The following is a 25,885-nucleotide window of genomic DNA, read 5'->3' on the forward strand; positions in this document are numbered from 1 at the left end:
TTTTGGCTGCACTGTACATCTTAGGAACTGAGTTCAGTTTTATGTAGTGAGATTGGCCTACAAAAAGCCAAGAGAAGAAGGAGGAATAAGCTCCTCATTATTAGTCACAGATATAATAAATCTTCCTTTTTAGGATGAAAATACAGTGGACCCTTGAACAGTGCTGGAGTTAGGGGTGCCAACTCTCTACATGGTTGGAAATCCATGTATAACTACAGTCGGCCCTCTGTATCCGAGGTTCCTCATCTGTGAATTCAATCAACTAGAGATCAACATGGATTGTGTAGTACACTGTAGTATTTACTGTTGAAAAAAATCTGCATAAAAGTGGACCTGCACAGTTCAAACCTGCGTTGTTCACAAGGGTCAACTTTATAAACATTATGCAGAGACTATAGCAAAAAATGACCCAAGGCTACTATTTAATATTTATATTTCCAAATTCCAACACATTCTCTAGTAGAGACAAGAGGATTTTCTTACCTTGTCATTCATGAATAAAATAATTCTGCAGATTGTTCAAGTTTATTTTAAACTTTCTTTAGACAGACTCAAAATTACTGAGAAGAGACTATCCAGACTTTATATTGAAGTTTATTAAAAACCTTACCCATTGTGTACTGCAGCTCTAGGATCACTGCTGCTCTTCACCTTGATCATTAATAGAGATAGGAGAAGGTAGAACATAGCCAAGCCAAAGCACAAACGGTATACAGCTTTATAGCCAACCAGAATATTACAAGGGACCACTCCTTTCTCATTCTCACAAAATCCAGGAATCTGAAAACAAAACAAGAATTTGAGATCTAGAATTTTTTTCAAGAAAAAATGAAAATTCTGTGTAATCAAATAGTTTAAGGTTTAGAAAATTGAAGTTCACTTTACAGTTTATGCTGAAATGTAATCAAGCTAAGTCTACACATTTTCATAAGACAGAAGTGTAACTCTTTTTTTACTTTATGAGAGCACTGGATAAGCTACAAATGTCAATCCTAAAGTGGATGCTTATTTTAACTTGCAGACTTATTCTAAGTTTTTTTAAAAACTTGCATTCCACCGGGATCACATGTATAAGAGAAAAATACAATCAACAAAAGTGTAAAGAATCACAGAGTAACTAAATCAGTTTCTAAATACTAAAGAGAACAATGAAGGCATTTTGAGTTTTGGTCCCACAAGGGTTATTTCTGATAATGGATGGATTTGGATTAACAGCAAAATGGCTGGCTGTATTTTTATTTTTTAACTTAAAACCTTAAAAAAGACTGATGACCATTTCAGAAAATCACACTGGAATCAGAGTATAAGAAAGTATTTTTTAAATATTTTTAAGTGAAATAAATGGGAGTAGATACACTATTCACATATATCAGAGTGAATTACTGCCTCTAGAAACGTTAAAGCAAACCAATATGCCAAAATACAACTGTTAACGTGTGCCTTTAAAATCAAGAACCTAAAATTATATTTTAAGTTGATGCAGATGCTACTTCCTTTTTGCTAGCTCCTATACAGTCTATAAGCTCTTTCTTGGTCTCACTTGAACCCTACTTTCCCAACTTAGTTTAACAATTATGGCAATATGTACTTACCCATACTCACTTGCAACATGTACTCACTAGCACCCTTAATTATCCCATGCCCTTAAATGAGAGCAGCACACCACCTGGCTAATTCCCATCATTAAATTTTAATTCAATCACCTATATTAAGTTAAGTTGCTACAGTAACAACCTCCAAATATAGGTGGCTTAACAGCAAAGATGTATTTCTTGCTCACGTACATGTATATGGTTGGTTCTACATAGTCAACTAAAAGAATCTAGGCTGCCAGAGAAACCACCATCTCAAATGATATACAGGTTGTGACAGAAAAGAAAGGAGAATCTGCATTAGCAAGTAGAGGGTGATGTTTATCACTTCTACTCATAACTCACTGACTAGTACTAGAGACATGACCCTACATATCACAAGCACTCTAGGAAATGCAATTCTCTGATGACCTTCAGAAAGCAGAGAAGCAGAAACATTGGGGGTTACAAACTAACATCTATCAACTAAACCGTTCATAACAACAGTCAACTGGGTCCACGACAAAAAACATATGAACGTCTTCTGCTTATACGAAGGACTTGAATAACATTAACTGAGCATCTACATATGCCATGTACTATGTTACTTTCAAACTGTAATAAGCTCATTTCCCAAACTTACACTATTTTTCCTTACCCCAAAGTCAACCCTAAGCAGACTACTATGCTTTAAAATGGAGGTTATCTGACATAAACACTCTCTCAACCTCAAATTTTCTATTGTCATTCATTTTTCCTTGGAGGAAAAGTAACTTCTATATGCCTTCTCCTGATCACACTCTCTCATGGGTTAGATCCCTTATGACTATTCTCAAAATACAAATAATTAAATCTCCCCAGCCTAAAAACTTCTTTAATTCAGCCTCCAAGACTTACTATCTGCATTACAAAACTCCTTTAAATCAGCAGTCTATTCTCATTGGATACATTTCCTCATAGCCATCTAACTCTCCCTCCCAATCCTTCTAGGCCAGCACTCTATAAATGCTTTTTCAAGACACTAGACATATACTGGCTGTCAAATCCCAAGGCTACTTCTTTTTTTTTTTTTTTTTTTTGCGGTACGCGGGCCTCTCACTGTTGTGGCCTCTCCCGTTGTGGAGCACAGGCTCCGGATGCGCAGGCTCAGCGGCCATGGCCCACGGGGCCTAGCCGCTCTGCCGCACGTGGGATCCTCCCGGACCAGGGCACGAACCCGCATTCCCTGCATCGGCAGGCAGACTCTCAACCACTGCGCCACCAGGGAAGCCCCCAAGGCTACTTCTTAATCCTCACACTCCTTTACCTTTTTTACACAGACATTATGCTGTCATTCTTAAGACTGTTCCTAAGGCCTACTAAACAGGTTCTTGGTTCTCTTTTTTCACTGTTCCTTCAGAGGTTCCCTTTTCTCCACCAACTCCCTTAAGAGCTTTTGTCAAAGCTCTAGCTCTCCTCACTCCAAATGGTCTTCTTCAGCATATGCCGCCATAGTTTGAATTTCATCTCTATCTCTGATTTCTTTTGAGTTACACACCCAAATTTTTTACTTCCTGCTGGACACACACACACAATGTAGTGCAGTACCCACAAGCTAACATTATATACTAGATATTTTCCCCAACCCTTTGAACAACCTGACTCCCTGGGGGAAAAGAAAAGTTTAATAAAACATCTTTTCTTTCTTTTTTTCCCTGAGTTAACAGCAACAGTTTCCTCTCAGTTATCTAGGATCAGAACCTGGTTATTATTTATTATTCTATCACTGCCAATATTTAAATCCAGATTCAGTCAATTCTACATTCAGAGAATTATTTCAGGCCCTCTATGCCCTTCTTGATTACACCATTCCAACAGCCACCATACTTAACTGCTGCCTTCTATCCTAATTATCAGATAAATCTTCCTAAGGCATACATACTTAGCTCAAAAAGCTTTTATCCTCATTCTCTTCCAATTTTTCAATTTCTGCACACAAAAATTTACTGATTCTTAGAATGTCTCTTTTTCCATGAGACCCACAGTGATTCTGACATTTCCCTGGTTAGAATTACTGATTTCCTCATATTAACACAACACATTTTCTGCCCTACCATCAGAGAATTTTAATAAACTGCCTTTCACTGTTTGTCTTTCCTAAATGATCATGAACTACTAAAACTCGGATTAAGTATTCTTCCTTTTTACAGTATTCTGTTTCCAATACACAAGAAGCAGTTTTATGCATATACATACTAAAGGTTCAGTTAATCATTAAAAAAAAAAAAAAGAAAACTAACCTTATTTAGTTGTTCTTCCATTCCAGGTATCAACATTACACAAGCTACACACACTCCAACAAGCAAAAAAAGTGCATAGATCAACCGAGTTACAGTGGAGTTGTTTCCACTAGGACAGCATCGGCACAGCAAACATGGGGCACTGCCACACAAACATGGAATCTGGAAAAAGAACTTTAAAAATCAGTATAGTTTCAAATGATACAGTGAAAATTTACATTCTACCTACTCAAAAAAGAAAGGATTGAAGTTAAAGTAATTACCAAGAGATTTGGTTCACATATATTATCTATAAACTATAAAATTTAGTAACTTCCAGGTAAAACTGAAGCAAAGTAAAACCAAAAAGTGCTTGCCCTTTATATCAAGCAAAATGAGTAAACTCAGTTAAAACAACAAAAGGGGGAAAAAAACAGCAGCAGCAACCAAAGTTTAGCTGAGAAAAGGAATGGAATATTCATACTTACAAGCTGATCTCCAACTCCTGCCTTTTAACCCCAAAAATCATGCTGGTGAATTCACAAAAGTCTGATATTTCTCAGATCCACCAGAAGAAGAAAAGAAGTGAATTGATATCCTTATCTTTTCCCTCTTCTGACTTGGTGGTAGTGTTAACAGTAAAATTTTCTATTAGAATCAGCAAAACAGGATAGGTGAACAAGTGGGGCTAGCTAGCGTTGTCTAACAGAACTCCACACTAAACTAGTAGTATATCCTAGGGGAACAGAATATCTCCCTCAGCAGGAGAGGTGAATACTAGTAACGGAATTTAACAATATCTCAGAAAGGCAAAATCAAAGTATCCTTAAAAGAACTGAACATAATCTAGGCTGAGCTCCACCATACGATCAGATACCATAGGAAGGGAGAATTGTAGAAGCCAGACACACTATAGTAACCAATATAAGGTAGGATAAGAACCACTTATACTAAACTTCAGTAAGATAAAAATAAATGTCGTGGAAACAATGCAAACACACTTTAGCAAAACATAAAAATAAGCAAACATACTCCCTCAGACAAAAAAAAAAGGCATCTGAAAAATCCAATCTGAAATAAAACATAACTCAGTAAGAAGGGGAAATTCCCTAAAATTGGTACACCTGAAGCAAAAAGGAGAGCTCAAAATGAAAATAGAACAAGTTGAAAAGGAGGATTGCAAGGCTGAGAAGAAATGAGAAGGGGAAAAACATGCTTAAAAAAACAGTAATTAACTATCATGGAACAAAACAAAAACAGCTGAAAATAAAATCTGATCGATAAATAAAGTTTGGGATGAGTACCATAAACTCAAGCCAAGATAGAGTAACAGTGACCAGACTTACCCTACTGCCTTAATCCAAGGGAAAAAATTAATGAAACAATGGTTTTTCAGACAATTAACAATAGGCAATGTAGGACACTAGTTTCTGAGAGAGATGGAACAGTGTGAGATCTATGATTGGCCCAATCTTTCTGCCTGGGAAAGAGTTTCCAGCGCAGGGAGGAGAATCCAGACAGAGGACAGCAGTCTACTGAATTGAGGAGACAGAGTTGGCACAGAGTTGAGAGTTCAGGGAAGTGAAGGCAGCTAAAGTTCATAGGGCAGAAACAAGAAGAGAAGAAAGCTACACCAAGAGTGAGCTCCAGAGATCTGCAGAAGCTTCAACTTGTGTCTTCAGCAGAGCACTGATCAGTACATGCATTTGATTAAATTACTGTGGGGTGGGGGTGGGGGAGTGGGGAGGGTGGTATTACCAGCCAGAGTGGAAGAACTTTATAATCCATAAGGCCTTGAGCAGAGTTATAGGCTATTATTATTACACAGTATTGGGCGGGGGGGGGGGGGGGGCGGAATAAGCCATAAGGCTAAAGCTACTCCAGTCTCACTTAACAAAGCCTAAAAGCGAACACTGAAAAGATCAAATTCTCTTCAAATAACTCACCTATGTCTAAGAATAGGACCCAAGAATGTTTTTTAAAAATACAACACATCCAGCACCCATCAAGGTAAAATTTATAATATCTAACAGCTAATAAAAAAAATTGGTAGGCATGCCAGTATGGAAAGAACAACCTACAATGAGGAGAAAAGTCAATAAATCAAAACCAACCTGAAATTACACAGATGACTTAATTCAGTTATAAATAATGGCACTTTAATGTTATTGTAATTATACTTCATTTGCTCAAGTAGAGAACACAGCATGTCAAAGAAAGATATGGAAGATAATTTAAAAGATCCATATCAAACTTATGGAGGTGAAAAATAAGATCTCTGAACCAAAAAGTACTTGATAAGACACTGCAGAAAAGACTAATGAACTCGAAGACACAGCAAAAGAAATTATCCAAAATTAAAGAGATAAAAAAACTAAAAAACAAAAAAAAATAACAGAGGGTTAGTGTTGTGACAAAATTTCAAACAGCCTAATATATGTGAAATTGGGGCTCCTGAAGGAGAGAGGAGACAGGAAAGTCCTTTTGAGATAATTGCCAAAATGTTCCTAATTTAATGAAAACTATAAACTCACAGATCCAAGAAACTCAAGAAAGCCCTAGTGATACAAATATAATGAAAACTATACACCAAGTCACATCATAAACTGATGAAAAACAATGATAAACAGAAAAATCTTAAAAGCAAGCAAAATAATAAAGGCACATTATATAAAGAAGAACAAAGAAAGGTATTGACTTCTAGTAAGAAATACTGCAAGCCAAACGTCATTACTGAATGAAAAAAAAAACTGTAAGCACAGAAGTTTATACTCAGCAAAAATATCTTTCAAAAATTAAGGCAAAGTGAAGACATTTTTAGGCACAGAAAAAAGAATCCAAAACTAACAAATCTAAACTATCTTTCAAGAAGGAAAGTTACACCAGCAGAAATGTGGATCTACACAAAAGAAATGAACAAAGGAAGTAGTGTGTATTTTTTCTTACATCAAAAAGGTTACTTTAAAAGATTATTATTTTTTTATGGGCTTCCCTGGTGGTGCAGTGGTTGAGAGTCCGCCTGCCAATGCAGGGGTCATGGGTTCGTGCCCTGGTCCAGGAAGACCCCACATGCCGTGGAGCAGCTGGGCCCATAAGCCATGGTCGCTGAGCCTGTGCGTCCAGAGCCTGTGCTCCACAACGGGAGAGGCCCGCGTACCGCCAAAAAAAGAGAAAAGATTATTTTTTAAAGCAAAAATAATAGCAATGTATTCTGGTGTTTATAACAAAGATGGAAATAAAATGTGTGACAATCACAAATAGGCTCGAAGGACTTCCCTGGCGGCGCAGTGGTTAAGAATCTGCCTGCCAATGCAGGGGACACAGGTTCAAGCCCTGGTCCGGGAAGATCCCACATGCAGCCGAGCAACTAGGCCCACGAGCCACAACTACTGAGCCTGCGCTCTAGAGCCCGTGCTCTGCAACAAGAGAAGCCATGGCAGTGAGAAGCCCATGCACCGCAACGAAGAGTAGCCCCCGCTCGCTGCAACTAGAGAAAGCCCGTCCAGCAATGAAGGCCCAATGCAGCCAAAAAATAAATAATAAAAAAATTAATTAATTTAAAAAAATAGGCTGGAAGAGGAGACATTCAACCATACTACTGTACACTTAAATTAGAAATAAAGTGGATATCACACAAAGGTAGATTATAGTTAAAGATAAATACTAAAAACCCTAAAGTGACTTCTAAAAAAGCAAAACAAAGAAATACAGCTAGTAAGCTAAAAGATATAAAACAGAATACTAAGAAATGGCTAATTAATCCAAAATAAGGCAAAAACTAAGGAAACGGGACAATGAACAGGCAGGATAAGCAGAATACAAATAGAAAGGTGGTTGATTTAAGCCTAAACATAATCTATAATCACATAAATGGACTAAACACTCCCAATTAAAAGGCAGATTGTCAGATAAAAGAGCAAGATCCAACTTTTCTACAAGAAACCCACTTAAACACAGACACACACAATTGGTTAAAAAGTATAAAGAAAAAAGTATACATATATATAGATAGATAGATAGATATATACAAAAATAATACATACACACATACCACGCTACAGCAGTATCAGACAAAGTAGACTTCAGAGTAAAGAATTTTACCAGGGATAAAGAGGGCCATTTCATAATAAAAGGGGACATATCGATACATGGAAATATGGGATATTCATGGAGGAAACATACAACATACAATCCTAAATATTTCTGCATCTAAAAGAGAACTTCAAAATGCATCAAGGAAAGAATTAATAGAACTAAAAGGAGTAAGAAACAAATCCACATTTATGTTCTTTCATTAACTGAAACAGAAGCAAAAAAAACCCAATAAATATATAGAAAACTTGAACGACATTATTAATCAACTGTGTCTGACATTTAGGAAATACTCCATCTAATGAAAGCACAGTAAAAACTGTTTTCAAAAGCACAGAGAACACTTAACCAAAACAGACTATATTCTGGGCCATAAAACAAATCTCAAATCTCAATAAATATAAAATTATTCAAATCATACATGGATTCTTGGTCCACAATGGAATTAAATACTGATCAATAACAGAAAGATATCTCTAGAAACTAAATAGCATAGTCTAATTAACCCACAGGCAGAAGACATCAAAGAATAAATTAAAGAGAATGAAAATAATAACATATCACATTTTTGGAATGCACCTAAAGCAGTGTTTAAAAAGAAACCTATAGCATTAAATGGCTATATTAAATAAGAATATATCAAATCACTGATCAGAGCTTCCACCTTAAGTTATTAAATGAGCAAACTGTAGCCCAAATAGGCAGAATAAAGATAAATCAATGAGGTAAAAAACAGGAAACAAGGAAATCCGTGAAGCTAGTTTTAGAAGAACATTACAATTTAGAAACCTATATAGTCAGACTGATCAGGATAAAAAACAGCAAGAGAGTGAACACACAAATCCTCAGTGTAGGAAATGAGAAGACATTATTACAGATCTTACAAGCATCAAATGATTATGAGAGAAAACTATGAGCAATTTTATTCAATAATTCAACAGCTTAGATAAAATGGACATGCTCCATAAAAAATCCAAACTACCAGAAATCATTCAATGAGAAATATATAGGATGAATAACCCTGTATTTATTCAAGACACTGAATTTGTAGTTACAAACCTTCACAAGCATAGATGGCTTCACTAGTGAATTCCATTAAACATGTAAAGAATAAATCAAGCCACTCTACCCAAATTCTTCCAGAAAACTGAAGAGGCAAAAAAGTGATACTAAATCCAAAGATATCATAAGGAAACAACAGACCAATATCTTTTATGAACATTAAAAAAGGTCCCTATTATCTTGTCAAGTCAACAATATAAAAAGTATACAAAGATTTCCAGTTTCCATTTCCACAGGTAAGGAGCTTAGAAACCCCACTCCATCCTAACAACAAGTAAAAAGCCAAGCAGACTAAAAAAATCAACAATTCTTCTAGGATCCATAAGCTAGGTGAGGACACAGGGTAAGTCACTGCCCCCAAGACCGAAGACACAGACAGGTGAATATAGGGAGTCGTGGCTTCCTACAGCCCACAAGTGGAAACTGACTTGGGAACCACTGTGCAGGGAGGATATCCTGGAGAATAACTGAAGAATTGCTGGAGCCTCGTTGTGGACAAGTATGAGAGTTAAAAATTCCAGGAAAACCCAGTTATACAAAGGCCCCACAAATTTGTGAACTTTTCCTCTAGGACTTCAACCAGGTTCTCATAGCAAACATGAGAGAAAAATTCCCCCCTGCTTCTTGCAGCAAAGGGGAAAAGGAACCATTCTGAAATATACTAGAACACTGCTCTTAACACCTGACCTCAAGAGAAACTAGTTAAATAGAGTCTAACTTGCTGGAGTATGATCAGAGGATAAATAATCTAGGGGATGAGAAATACTCAACTCCAGGCTATTCTAGCCATCCTCCCCCATTTAAGGGGGGAGGAAAAAACTGAGAAACACTTGTAAAGTTCACAGTCCAGAGGCATAGGCTTATTAAAAGACTAAGACCTAATCAGAGAATGATGGAATGTTTCTCCTTCCCCCACACCTCACCATGACACGATCCAAAGTCTATTTATAGCAGTTCCTTTTAGTTGGTACATAGTGTCTGGCTATTAGGAATAAAATTCCTGGCATAACAAAAGGCAAAAAACACAATTTGAAGAGACAGAGCAAGCGTCAAAACCAGCATGGCAGGTAAGTTAGACTTACCAACCAAAAATTTAAAACAACTATAACACGTTAAGGATTCTAATGGATAAAGTAGATAGCCTACAAGAAGCAGAGATGAAAATCCTAAAAAAGAACCAAAAAGAAATGCTAGAAATAAAAAACACTAACAGAAATGAAGAATGCAGACATGACTGAGGAAATAATTTCTGAGCTGTAGACTATCTCAATAGAAATTTCCCAAACTGAAAAGCCAAGAGAAGTAAAGACTGATATTCTGTTCAATGGAACATCCAAGAATTGTGAGACAACTACAAATGGTATAATATAATGGGAATACCAGAAAGAGAAGGAAAAAAAAATTTTTTTAATGACAGAATTTTCCCGAATTAACATCAGACATATATACCCCACCCTCCACAAAACAAACAAACCCTACACCTAGATAAATCGCTTGAAACTACAGAAAATAAAAAGTCCTGAAAGAAGCCAGAGGAAAAAACACCTTACCTATAGATAAACAAGTAAGGAATTATATCTGAGTTCTCCTCAGACACCATGAACAAGAGTGAAGTGAAATATTTTAGCATTGAGAGAAAAAAAACTCATCCACCTATAGTTCTCTACTGTGCAAATTATCCTTTGAAAGAAGTAGAAATACTTTCTCAAATTAAAGCTAATAGAATCTGTTGCCAAGTTGTACACCTACTTGCAAGAAATGTTCAAAGTTCTTTAGAGATGAGGAAAATAATATAGGTCAGAAACTCTAATCTACATAAAAAAGGAAAGAGCATAAAGAAAGAGTAAATGAAAGTGAAATGAAAACTTACTTGTCTTAGTTGAGCTAACGTTTGCTCAAAATAACAAGAGAAACAATGTATTAAATTATGTATGCACATATATGTTATGTCTATACACATACTTCTGTAATACATACATATATGTGGGTATATACACACACACACGTTTATATATATATATATATATATATATATACACACATACACACACACACACGCACACACACAAGGTGAATGACAGTAATGTAGAAGGGAAAGGAGGGAAGAATTAGGACTGTTCTGCTATTACAAGGTATTCACACTAGCCATCAACTGGTACAGCATTATACTGAAGTGTGTATAGTAGTATACTGTTACTTGAAAGTGGATTAGTTGTAAATGTACACTGCAAATTCTATGGTGCTACAGATTGAAATTCATATGTTGAAAATCTAATGCATACGATGATGTTAGGAGATAGGGCCTTTGGGAAGAATTAGATCAAAAGGGCAGAGACCTCATGAATGGGATTAGTGCTCTTATAAAGGAGACCCTAGAGAGATCCTCACCCCTTCGGCCATGTGAAGACATATGAAGAAGTTTGCAGTCTGCAACCCAAAGAGGGCCTTCCCCAGACACAGAAGATAACCACGCAGGCACCCTAATCTTGGACTACCAGCCTGTAGAACTGTGAGAAACAAATTTCTGTTCTTTACATGCCACCCAGTCTGTGGTCTTTTGTTACAGCAGCCCAAGTGCACTAATAAACAGGGCAACAACCCAAAAATAAGTAAATAAATAAAATTTTACAGAAGTTAAAAGAAGTTTAACTGATATGCTGAATAAGAGAGAAAATGGAATCATATACAATGCTTAAACACCCCCCCTCAACACACAACAGGAAAAACAAGGGCAACAAACAGAAAACATTAACGAATATGGTAAATATGAATCCAAATCTATCAATAATCACCTTGGAGATCAGAGATCTAAATTTATCAATTAAAAAACAGAAACTGTTAGCGTGGATCAAAAAATAAGACCCAATTATGTCATCTACAAGAAACCCACTTTAAATATAAACACACATACAGAATAAAAGTAAATGGATGGAGGAAAATACAACAGGCTAACACTAACTGAAAACAGGAATAGCTATATTAGTTTCAGACAGAGCAGACTTCAAAACAACAAAAGTTATCTGGAATAAAGAAAGGCATTCCATAATGATAGGGGTCAATTCCCCAAGAAGACATAATTCTTAATATGTATGCACCTAACAGCAGAGCATCAAACTATGTAATGCAAAAACTGATAAAACGGCAAGGAGAAATAGATGAATCCACTATCAGAGTTAAGAGACTTCAACACCTGTCTCTCAGAAATAAACAGATTGAGCAAGCAGAAAATCAATAAGGACACAGTTGAACTCAACACCACCAATCTAATGGATAACTGACATTTATACACTGCTCTATCCAATAACCAGAGAATACACATTCCTCTCCAAGATCACACAGGACATTCACCAAAACCACATTCTTGACAATAAAACATATTATCAAGCTTAAAACAGCAGAAACCATACACTGACTACTCACAGACTACAATGCAATTAACTAAAAATCAACAGCAAAAAGATAACTGGAAAATCCCAAAATTCTTAGAGATTAAACAATACACTTTTAAAAATAAACACACAGGGCTTCCCTGGTGGCTCAGTGGTTAAGAATCCGCCTGCCAGTGCAGAGGACATGGGTTCGAGCCCTGGTCCAGGAGGATCCCACATGCCGCGGAGCAACTAAGCCCATGTGCCACAACTACTGAGCCTGCGCTCTAGAATTAAAAATAATAATAAAAATAAATAAACAAAAAATAAAATAAACACACAGGTCAAAGAAATCTCAAGAGAAATTTAAAAAAATTTTTGAACTAAATGAAAATAACACAATTTATAGAAACTTGTGGGATTCACTGAAAGCAGTGCTTTGAGTAAAATGTATAGATAGCATTGAATGCATTTATCAGAAAAGAAAATCTAAAATCAACCACCTAAGCTTCTGTCTTAGGAAACTAGAAAAAGAAATGCAGATTAAATAAACAGAAAAAATAAGAACTAGATCAGATATCAATGCAGTTAGGAATAGAAAACAGTGAAAAATCAATGAAACCAAAAGCTGGTTCTTTGAAAGGATCAGCAGAATTGATAAGTCCCCAGCAAGGCTAACTAAGAAAAAAAGAGAGAACACAAATTACTAATACCAGAAATGAAAGAGGGGATGTCACTACAGGTCCTATGGACATTAAAAGGATAATGAAAGAATACTATGAACAATTCTATGCCAACAAATTTGATAACCTTCATAAATGGACCAACTCCTTGAAAGATACAAGACGCCAAAACTCACACAAGAAAGAGACAATTTGAACAGGCCTCTATTAAAGAAAATTAATCAATCATTAATAGCCTTCCAAAACAGAAAGCACTAGGGCTAGACAGGTTCACTGGTGAATTCTACTAAACACTTAAGGAGCAAATTATATCAATTCTCTACATTATCAGAGAAGAGGAGTAGAGGGAATACCTCCTAACTTATTCTATGAAGTCAGCATTACTCTAAAACAAAACCTGGCAAACACATTACAAGAAAATAAAAGATTAACTTCTCTCATGAACATAGAGGCGTAAGTCTTAACAAAACATTAGCAAATCAAATCCAATAATGTATAAAAAGAATTCCACACCATGACCAAGTTATCCTAGAAATGCAAGACTGGTTCAACATTCAAAAATCAATTAATGTAATCCATCACATCAAGAAGATAAAATAAGAAAAATTATATAATCACATTTTAGATACAGAAAATGCAGTTGACAAAACCCAACACTCATTCATGATAAAAACTCTCAATAAACTAGGAATAGAGGAGAACTTTCTGAACTTGGTAAAGAACATCATCAAAATACCTACAGCCAACATCATATATAATGGTGAGAAACTGGAAGTTTTCCCATTAAAATCAGGCAAAGATGTTCCCTTTCACCACTTCTTTTCAATGTTTTACCAGAAGGTCCAGAATGTAATAAGACAAGAAAAGGAAATTAAAGGTATACATAATAGTAGAAAAAAATTAAATTGTCTTCATTCACAGATGACATTGTCATCTACGTAGAAAGTGCAAAATAATCAACAAAAAAACTCCTGGAACTAATAAGCGATTATAGCAAGGTTGCAGAATACAAGGTTAATGTACAAAAGTCAATTGTTTTCCTATACACCAGGCAATGAAAAAGTGGAATTTGAAATAACACAATAACATTTATGTTAGCATCCAAAAACACAAATTACTTAGCATATATCAGGAAAACTACAAAACTCTGATTAGCAAAATCAAAGAACTACAAAAATGGACAGATATTCCATGTTCATGGATTAGGAAGACTCAATATTGTTAAGATGTCAGTTCCTCAAACTTGATCTACAGACTCAATGCAATCCAAATAAAAATCCCCACAGTTTGGCAGTTTCTCACAAAACCAAACATTTCTTACCATAAAATCCAGCAATTGCATTCCTTGGTATTTAACTAAAGGAGTTGAAAACTTAAGTTCACACAAAAACCTGCACATGGATGTTTATAGCAGCTTTATTTGTAAATGCCCAAACTCGGAAGCAAATGAGATGTCCTTCCGTAGGTAAATGGATAAATAAACTCTGGTACATTCAGACAGTGAATATAATTCAATGGTAAAAAGAAATGAGTTATTAAACCATGAAAAGACATGGAGGAACCTTAAATAGATATTACTAACTGAAAGAAACCAATCTGAAAAAGCTACATACATACATGTATGGTTCCACCTGTATGACATTCTGGAAAAGGCATAACTATGGAGACAGCAAACAGATCAAGAGTGGGGAGTGGGTGGAGGGATGAAAAGGCAAAGCACAGAGAGGATTTTTAGGGCAGGAAAACTACTCTATGCTACTATAATGGTGGATATATGTCATTATACATTTATCCAAATCCATAGAATGTCCAGCACCAAGAATGAACTTTAATGTAAACTACAGACTTTGGGTGATTATGATGTGTTGGTGTATTGATAGGTTCATTAATTGTAACAAATGCACCACTCTGGTGGGGAATGTTGGCAATGGGGGAGGCTATGCACCTGTGGGGGCAGGGGATATACGGAAAATCTCTACCTCTCAATTTTTCTGTGAAACTAAAACTGCTTTAAAAAAAAGTCTTAGAAAAAGTATACAAAAGGATACACTCTGATCAGGTGGGGTTTAGCTGGGAAAAAGCAAGGCTGATTAAGCTTTTGAAAATCAATCAAATCAATTCACCACAGGGCTTCCCTGGTGGCACAGTGGTTGAGAGTCCGCCTGCCAATGCAGGGTACACGGGTTCGTGCCCCTGTCAGGAAAAGTCCCACATGCCGCGGAGTGGCTGGGCCTGTGAGCCATGGCCGCTGAGCCTGCGCATCCAGAGCCTGTACTCTGCGACGGGAGAGGCCACAGTGGTGAGAGGCCCGCATACCACAAAAACAAAAAACAACAAAAAAAATCAATTCACCACATTAACAGACTAAAGGATAACAATTTTGGCCATCTCAGTGAAAGCAGAAAAATCATTTGAAAAAACTCAATATCCATTCATTATAAAACAAACTAAAAAACTTTCAGCAAACAGAATAACCTCGAGTTGATAAAGTACATCTACCAAAAAACCCAAAAAAAACAAAAAACTATAGCTGTCACCCATACTTCATGGTGAAAATCTGAATGATTTCCCTTAAGATCCAAAACAAGGCCAAGAATCTCTGCTCTCACCACTTGTATTCGACTGCACACTGAAGGTCCCAGCCAATATAACAAAGCAAGAAAAAGCAAGAAAAAGTATATACTTTGGAAAGGAAGAAATAAAACTGCTTTCTTCCGCACATAATTGTCAACACGAAAAACCCCAAAGAACTTACAAGAATGTTACTAGAACTACAAGAAAGTTTAATAAGGTCACAGGACACACGATCAGTATGGACATATCAATTATACTTCTGCGTACTAGCAACAAACAATTGGAAACTGAAATTAAACCCACAAAAAGAAATACTTAAGTATAAATCTAATAAAATATACACTAGCTTTCAAATGATGAAAATTAAAAAACACTAATGAAAGAAATCAAAGATCTAAATAAATGGCAAGATAAACTGGGCTCATGGATTGGAAGAATCCATATTAAGATATCAATTCTTTCCAAACTGACCTACGAATTCAACCCAATTCCAATCATAATTCCAGCAGGAGTTTGGTAGAAACAAACCAGCTGCTTCTAAAACTTTTATGGAAAGGCAAAAGAACTAGAGTAGCCCAAAGTATTTTGAAAAAGAACAGAGTTGGAAGACTCACACTACCTGATTTCAAGACTAACTTTAAAGCTACAGTAATCAAAATAGGGTAATTTAGACAAAAGTATGGACACATAAAAGGAACAGAGTTCAAAAACAGACTTAAACAAATATGGTAAAGAAGTTTTTGACAAAAGTGCCAAAGCAAATCAATATAGAAAGAACAATTACTTCTACTTTTTGAAGGACACCATTACGAGAATGAAAAGACAAGCCACAGACTTGAAGAAAATATTTGCTGGTGAGAATAAAAACTAATATGACCATCTTGGAAATCAGTTTGGCAATTTCTTATAAGTCAAATGTATATTTACCATATGATTTAGCAATCCTATTGCAAGGTATTTAGGTAAACAAAATAAGAAGTTATAGTCACAGAAAAAAACTTTACAGGAGTGCTTACAGCTACTTAATCACCAAAATCTGGAAATGCCCCTCAACTGGTGAATAGACAGACAAGCTGTGGTACATCCAAGCAATGGAATACTATGCAACAATAAGGAAGAAACTACTAATACACACCACAATATGAATGAATCTCAAATGGATTACACTAAGTAAAAGGAGCCAGACTCCAAAGGCTATATGCTGTATGATTCCATTTACATGGCATTCTGGAAAGGGAGGACTCTGAAAAAAACAGGGGTTCTCCAGGATGGGGATGGCATAATTCTTTAAGGTGATAAATGTTCTGTAGTGGTTACACAACTACATGATCTGTCAAAACTCACAGAACCACATACTACAAAGTATGAATTTTATGTAAATTATATCAACTAAAAAAAATGACAAAAATAAAAATAGGAAAAATAATATGGAAGGAAAACTAAGACAATATAAAATGAAAGTAACTCATGCCCTTAAAATAGAGAATCCTCTAAATAAAACAAAAAAGGACATTCAAAGATATAATACAATAACAACTTCCTTAAAGAAATAAATCTGTATTTTCAAAAGAACGATATTTTCCAGAAAAAAAAAAGTGATAAAAGATTTAAAGTCAGACATACTTGGTTAATTTCAAAGATAAGTAAAGTTCTTCAGATACCCAAGCAGAAGAAACAGGTCAGTTGCGTACATGAGATGTGCTGGAAGGGAATGACTACCAGGGTGGGATAAGACAGAACACAATTCATAGAAATAACTACAAAGTCCTGAAGGAAATGGGTATACTATTATACCAGTCTACAATGTCTCTCAAGAACATACGAGGCATTTTTAAATATGAAAAAATTCAGGGATTTCATCATCCATAAAGCCTTTCTGAAAAAATCTACTGGTCAACCAAATTTGGTCAATTATGAGATGACATTAACATTAAAAAAAAATAAACTGGGAGAAGCCATGGTAAAAAAAGAATGCTTTGAGCTTTGAATCCATTTAAGTGTAGAACTGTGGTTTTCCATCAGAATCACGAGGAGAGCATATTAAAATAGAATGCTGGGGCCCAGTCAGTGTTTCCAGTAAGTCTCCTAGTGTGCTGATGCTACTGGGTCCGGGATATTTTAAGAATGACTGGTTTAGTTCTAAGATTAAACAACTGTGGGAATTATGGTTATAACACAATACAGTCATATATAAAAAATAATACAAAGGAATTCTGGTTAAAGATGGCAAACTGAATATATGAATTACTTTAGAAACACCAATAAAATGAAAAATAAAAGGATTTTTAACAGAAGGAATAAACTTAAAAAGTAAAAAAAAAAAAAAAAAAAAAAAACCCAGGAGAATAAAGCTGGAAGGAACAAAATAATAACTGATTTAATGGGTCAAGAAAGTTGAATTATAAACCATCAAAAGAAAAAGTAAGGAAAAAGTTCAGCAATAAAATTTGTATAGCATCCTCGAATACATCAGGAATTGGTGGCACCAGGTGCCTCCATAAGTGAGGCTGAAGGTAGAGGTGAAAATAGGATGATTAGTTGAATGCCTTTTTAAAGAGCAGTTAAAACTCTTAAATTTCATTCCCTTTCTTACACTGGCCAAGTGAAGAGGATAAAGCAGGATTTCTCAATCATGGCACTACTGACATCCTGGGCCAAATAATTCTTTGTTGTTGAGGACTATCCTGTGTATTGTGAAATATTTAGCAGTATCCTACCCACTTGACGCTATTAGCACCCCTTATCCCAAGTTGTGACAATGAAAAATACCTGCAGACATTGCCAAATATTCCCTGTGGGACAGCTGAGAACCACTGCTCTAGAAATACCTCCTTAGAGAACTCTTTTTCAGAACCTCTCCTGATGAAGAAATGTTTACTTAACATTCAGCAATTCCTTTACTTTTACATTCTTTTGTTAAATTAAAAAAAAAATTAAGTTCTTTAAAAATACATGTCCACCATGCTACCGTTCCTTAACAAGGTATTTTTGTCTGTTCATTCATCCAACTGTATATATGCATTGAGAGAGAAGAAATGTTATTGGTGGTGGGACTTTGTTGGTGACATTTACATTTTGTACTCTGCACTGCTTGACTATTCATAACAACTGTGAATCATTTCTACAAAATCAAGTCATTGTACTAAAAAATAAAAATCTAGCAGAGGCTGCACAAAATAAGCAGTCAGGAATCACAAGCTCCTTCTTCTCAATTACTTAACTACATTAAATATCTTGGACAAAAAAATGATAGTTACTGTATATAAAGTACAGTGACTCAAAAAATCAGTGCTATTCACTAACAGCATTGTAAGACTGGGGTGGGGAAAAGCACTTAAGTAGGCATAAATTGCTAGTAATGTAGTTACAGGATTAGGCAGGAGGTCCACAGATGTTTTTAATAATGCTTAATCATCAATCAAATAGCCATGCTTGAACCAAGGATTAAGATCAATCTAATTCTAGGCCACTTAACAGCAGAAACACAAAACAAAAAAACCACAAAATGAAATTAAAAAATTAACACTCTAATCTCTATACAGTAGTGTTACATGTAATCTTTTTATACTTTTTTTCATAGTTGAGGTATTTTCTACAGTTTTATAAAACAAAAAACCTTTACAAAAATGGATTAAGTCTAAAGAAACTCAAGCAAGGGAAGAATGAGGTTCATTTGAATTCTGGCTTAACCGATCTAAGTTAATGACTTACTATATACAAATAACAGGCCCACTTGATAAATGGACAAAATCTGACTTTATAAATCGAATTAAACATCCCCCAAATTAAGACAATTCTATAATAATCTTGTAATACATTTAAGTTATTACACTAAATATGCCTCTTATAAGATACTCAATGGGTTCAAGTAGATTCTCTACTTTCTGAGCTTTGAAAGAAAGAAAAATATACCAGCTTTCCACACCGAACTACAAGAAAAAATAACATAATCAAGACAATGACCTGGGTTGGAGTAACCTCTATGTATTATTTAACTAAAATTTAACACTTAGAGTTCAAGCCATATCAAAAACTTTTTAAAAAGAGGTAAGGTATGTAAAACACTAAAAATGCTGGCTAATGTATATAATGGGGTCATCTGAGAAGTCAGACCAGCAATTGTTATAAGTGGAATTTATAAATCATGGGTTAAAGAAATATGACTTGAACCCAAATATCTCGCCCCATATTACAAATATCTTTATTAACTGTAAAGTCAATTTTTGTCTATTGGGGAGCGGGGGAGTGGTTATATCAAACTCAAATTTATTTGTACCACGTGAAACAAGAAATCTTGCCACTATAATGAAGAATGGTGTCACTCTAACAACGCTATCTAATCAAAATGCAACGTGCACCTAATTAAAAGTGAGATGTCATATTACGCAAGCATCTTTATGTCAAAAAACAGGTATTTAATACCACAGAACTGACCAGCTTTTTCAGATACATAAATTATTACTTGAGAAGTACGTAATTTTCTCATACCACTGAGGTCGAGGACCCAGTCGCAGAGTTAGGACATTTAAAAAGGATATAACTATATCAGTATTACTGCCAAGCTGCCCTACATATCCGGCACTTATTTGTAGTCTGCGCGACAGAACAAAGAGGCCGACATGCCTCCAGGGATGACAGTGCTGCAGTCTGAGGTCGCTGGGAAGAGATGACGAGAAGCGATGGGGTACTCCACAAAAGGAAGGGGCCTAAAACCTTTGTAGAAATAGCCTAGGCAGACATAAGAAAAATAGGACAAAAAGGGGCCTGGAAGAATCGGGAAAAGCTTTCACGAAAGAAGGGCAGGGGAGGGAGACTACCAGCTCTCTGCTACACTTCTCCCATCGGAGTCAACTTCTCATGTCCACTGCTCCTCACGGCCACCCCGGTCAGCTCTTCGAAAGACTCAGGGCCCCGAAGCTGAGTCGGAGTGGCTAGGCGAGACGGAGAAAATGGGGAACGAAGGCACTGCCCGTTGGGTGGCGTACCACGGTCCCGCTGGGCCTCACCCAGCCCAGCTCTGATGCCTTTCTTCTGTCTCTCACGCTAGTACCCCAAAGGCCGCTAAAAACCACCTTACCCAGCTCGCCATGGAGCACAGCCCCAAGACGCTCCCCATCTCTACGGCGTCGCAGGAGTAGCAGATGCCAACAAGATGGAGGTAGCTCCTCTCGCCTTTTCCTGCTTATTTACTAACTACAAGCCACTTCCGGCGCAGAGCCCACCCCGCCCCTCAGCTTGCGTCACTTCCTTCGTGGCCCGGGGAGGGGAGGGTGCAGTGCTGGGGTTGCGCATGCGCGACACTGGCACCCGAGGCAGTCTCCTTCCGCGATTACTCTTCTAATTCAACTCCCGAGCGCGTCTCGTTTTTCAGCTTTTGCATCTTTTATTTTCCCACTTATGTTCTCAACTTATTTCTGAAGGCCAGTGCCTAGGCCAAGTTTTACTGGGATATTTCTACTCATTTGGGTGCTTCCAATTCTATCACTGTTTGCGATTGAGAACGCGTTTTAATCTCTTGTCCTATTAAGCTGTTACAAGAAGTTTGCACATTTAAAATTTTTAAATGAGTTAGATAAGACATAGTAATAGCTCAAACATGTTATTGATTCTACTGAATGTCACGAGCTGTTGAGGAAACATTTAGAACCCTGTCCATAGGTGATAATGGACATCTCCGGGGAATGTATTCACTAAAAGTTACAGTTATTTTTACAGTGATTAGTCCCTAAAGATATTCTGAGAAAAGAGATCCCTTGATACCTTTATGGATAAAACCCATATAGCACTTAATCTTAATTGATCATCTAGAGAGCTACTCAGTTGCAATTTATGATTGCAGAGCTGTGTCTTTTCCTTAGGTAGGCTTATAGTTATTTATATGAGATCGACCTCTTGTATGCAATCCAAAAATAAAGTGGTATCTCCACTATAAAGATCATAGCTTCTACACAAGTTTGATTTATCACAATCCTTGGGAAGGCATTTTAGGGACTCTACAATTATGGGAGATCAGAAGACCTACCAAATCCAGTTAAGAAGGAGTGGCATGCTAGTAGTACAGAGTTTCAAGACAGAGGGGCAGATCCACATTTTCATCTCTGTAAGGGGATTCATCTGGATGCCTAATGGACAATTAAATGCAAAGTGTAAGAAAGTGAAGTATCACCCAATAAGCTATTAATACAAACATCTTTAAAATTTGAAATATTTGACCTACAAAAAGGTAAAGAGAATAACGTCATAACCATGAACTTTCCCGTCTTCAAGAAACAAAACATTACAAATAGAATTGCTCCTCCCCCTCCACCAAGAGATGATCATAATGAATGAATGTTAGGGACCAACTAGCAATCTTGCTACAATGTCTCCAATTTATTGACTGTTGCAAATTGCTCTTCAAAGTGGTTTTACCAATGTACACTTTCTCCAGCAGTGTATGAGAATTGCTCCACATCTTTCTCAGCACTTGGGTTTGTCACACTTTAGCTAACATGAGAGAAGTGAAATGTCTCATTATACTATCAATTTGCATTTCCCTGATAACTAGTAAGATTGAGAACTTTTGTTATTGACCATTGCAACATCCTCTTCTGAATAAAGTGCCTTTTCAAGTCTTTTGTCCATTTATCAGTTGGGCTATCCATCTATACTTTATTGATTTGTAGATGGTTTTAATATATTTTTGGATACAAATTCTTTGTTATGTGTGGAGCAATTACATCTCCCAGTCTGGACTTATTCTTTCACTTTTTTGTGGTGTCCTTTGATGACACCTTAGCGTAGTTTTAAATTTACTATAATGTCAAATTTGACAAACTTGATCCTTAAGTTACATGCTTTTGTTGTTTAGAACTCCTTACTAGTACCAAGATTTTAGAGATATTTTCCTTTGTATATTTTCTTCTAGTTTTAACGTTTTGCTCTTAAACACTTAGGTTTTTAATCCACTTAGAGCTGATTTTTGTGTATGGTATGAGGTAGAAATCCAGTCAATGATGTGATGGTAACCTGCCTCTCCAGGGGGGGAAGAATAGCCCTGATATGTAGCATTTGCAGATTTCCAGTATAAATACTCCCACTGTGGCTGATTCCCATCTACCATTGTTTTAACAATACACTTGTGAAATTCTTGACTATTTAGCAACTGGTCGGTTTGATCTAGCACCAAGATACCACTAGGTCCACTTGTATTCTAGTTTTTCTTATGGATAACCAATTGTTCCAGTATGAACTTTAGAATAATAATTCTTTCTCTCTCATCTCATATGGCAGCAATACCATTGCTGTCATATGTCACATTTCATACACATGTGTCTGTTTCTGAACTCTATTTTATGGATTGAGTTGTCCATCTATACATAGTTTACTAACACATAGTTTTATAGTTGTGTCTCTAAATACATGGTTTTAATTATAGTTGCTTTAAAGGAAGTCTTGATATCTGGAAGGGTTTCTATACCTTACTCTTCATACTTGTTTTGGCTGTTCTTGATGCTTATATATATATATATATATATGTATATATATATATATATATATATATATTTTAGAGTCAAGTTGTCAAGTTTGGATAATAAATTATATAGCCTCAGTAATCATAAGAGTTTGATCATATTTTAGAGGTGTGTGATATATTTGACTATAAGCTTCTTAGTGGCTAGAGAGTTTCTCAAAGAGACATTATTTGCATTTTAGATTGGCCAGTACTTTATTATGTGAGATTATGCTTTATGAGACAGATTTGTTAGTATTATTAACCTTCACTCACTGTCAGAATTATCCCCTACTACTAATTATTGTGATACCCACTAAGGGACAATATAACCATTAGTTGTAAACCAATAGTAAAGCAAAGAAAGAATTATTAGTTATAATTAACAGATTGTCTCCTTGCCAACTGTGAAAGAGTTAAGATGATGGCTTTTTTAGATTTGTACTCGAAGGCAACCCAAAACATGTTTTCAGTACAAATCAGCAATTCAGTAGGAGCTGTTTCTCCAGGCTACTTCTTATAGTACAAATCAAAGTCATAATGCCAAAGCACAAATCAGTAAAAGTAAGTAAATTAGGAGTTTTAAAAAATGCTAATTGCTCATTTCTCCTATGGTGTGACCTGATTCAGGGATCAACTTTAGGAGATCTCAAGTGGGCAATTTCCAAAAATATTAGAAATGCTAATAGGTATCCACCCCTGAAAAGATTCCAAATATGTTTGGGTGGTACTGCATATTATATTCTTGTGATTGATGTTGCATGTTAACATTTGAAACATTTGACTTTTAAAAACCCTTTTTTCTTTTCCAAGAAACATGTATTACTATCTATCATAATTAATATTCTGTGGAAGATAGTTTAAGATATGCTGATGGAGGAAAGGATGGACTGCAGAGCCTTCTGGCAATCCTCCTAAAATATCATTTTTCATAACTGAGCTTTTGGTCATTAGATCAAAAGATTATCTTTTTGAGCATTAGAGAGCTCAAGGTTATATTCTTCGGCAAGAATGTGAGCATGCTCTATGTTGCCAATTAAAGACAAGATATAAACTTTGGCATTAAAATAAATGGAATTTAAAATTAATAGTCTCAGGGAAATTCAGGAGTAAGACCAAGACACAGGTCAGAATAGACATGCACAGGAGTGGGCTGAGAGAATTCTGGAATACTATAGGCAGGCTTAAGATTTTCCTCAGGAAACATTCTGGGTTCATTCTCACATATGGATGAACAAAGAATCAAAGCTCCCAAGTAGAGCATGATTGTGATAGTTTTAGCCTGAGAAAAATGTAAAGCAGGGTTACCAAGGTTATCCTGTTAATAGTAAATGTTTCAAGAATACATTAATAAAAATCAGCTTAGACCAGTGTAATCCCCAGGATGAACTGGGCACAAAATTTACCCTAATGTAACTAAATAAGTTACTCTGAAATTTAGACTTATTGACTATCAGTCATTAGTATTGTGAGAGTATCTACCCAAATAATAATTCTGGTTTCAAAATTTACCTGTATGGCAATAAAACCATATCTTCAGTGTAGAGGAAAATACTTAATATTTTTTCTGGCAATCCATGCCTAGTTTCAAGTCATAAAAAGGATCAAAACATATCTTTGCTCTATAATACTCTGGAAATTACTATCTGATCTGGAAGGAGACCATTCGATTATCCCTAATTCTCAGATTGTATTGAAGTACAAGTTTAAGAAAAACAAAAGTAGTCAGGCTTCATATTAAATTCATATAGCATAGTCCATGACTGATTTTTTTCCTCCAGAATAAGCATGAATAATGAAAGATCTTTCTAAACATTAGTTATAGATATTTCATAGTCATGCACTACTCCTTCCTGAGTGTTTGTTATTACAGAGTAATTTAGAACCGACATTCTGGACTTCATGGCATTGTACCTTTTGGAGCCTACCTCATACTTACTGCTGAGCTGCTGTAGTTTCTGCTGATAATTAACACTGTTGAAACTCTTTTTTTTTTTTAAAGAAAGTTTTTTTCTTTTAAATTTTATTTATTTATTTATTTGTTTATTTTTGGCTGTGTTGGTTCCTCGTTTCTGTGCGAGGGCTTTCTCCAGCTGTGGCGAGCGAGGGCCACTCCTCATCACGGTGCACTGGCTTCTCACTGTCACGGCCTCTCTTGTTGCGGAGCACAGGCTCCAGACGTGCAGGCTCAGTAGTTGTTGCTCACGGGCCCAGTTGCTCCGCAGCATGTGGGATCTTCCCAGACCAGGGCTCGAACCCGTGTCCCCTGCATTGGCAGGCAGATTCTCAACCACTGCGCCACCAGGGAAGCCCGAAATTCTTCTTTTAAGAGGTGGATTCTTACTATCTATGTATAGACTAGGAAGAAATTAGTTCAGTATCTCATTCAGGTGCTGGCAATTTAAGGAAGCATACGGAGTATATAGAGTTCCTGTTGTAGATTACCAATGATGACCTATGGGACAATTTCCACTGCTGCCTTGGCTGGTTGCTGCTGCCATGCTCCTCTCTATATTGTCTAGTGGTCATCCACAGAAAATTCCTTCCCCACTAATTGTTACTGGAGATGCCTGTGCCCAGAAGCCAGCAGTCTGTAACCTTTCACCCTCTCCTGTAATTCCTCACCCATATCCATAAGGAAATGGTTTAGTATCTTGCACAACACTTTAAAAGTTCCCAGTTTAACCTAGAATTAGTGTCCCTCCATCAAGGTTAACTGAAATCAGACTTACCTTTGGTCCCAAGGTTTTCCTGCCTTTATACAAATTTCTGTATAAACTTTAAA

General features: G+C 36.1%; 1 protein-coding gene across 1 annotated transcript in view; it reads right to left on the reverse strand.

Moving 5' to 3' along the window:
• SERINC1 (serine incorporator 1) overlaps positions 1–20,812 on the reverse strand; it is a 33,195-nt gene extending 12,383 nt beyond the window's left edge. Inside the window, exons 1-3 of the mRNA XM_081251132.1 lie at positions 20,686–20,812; positions 3,851–4,012; positions 611–780 (exon numbers count right to left, since the gene is read on the reverse strand). Coding sequence (XP_081107258.1) covers positions 611–780; positions 3,851–4,012; positions 20,686–20,724 — 371 coding nt within the window. The 5' untranslated portion in view covers positions 20,725–20,812. The remainder of the gene's footprint in view (positions 1–610; positions 781–3,850; positions 4,013–20,685) is intronic.
• Between the last annotated feature and the right edge of the window lie 5,073 nt (positions 20,813–25,885).

The sequence above is a fragment of the Mesoplodon bidens genome (assembly GCF_964165515.1).
Source record: "Mesoplodon bidens genome assembly, chromosome: 12".
In the NCBI taxonomy this organism is placed as follows: Eukaryota; Metazoa; Chordata; class Mammalia; order Artiodactyla; family Ziphiidae; genus Mesoplodon; species Mesoplodon bidens.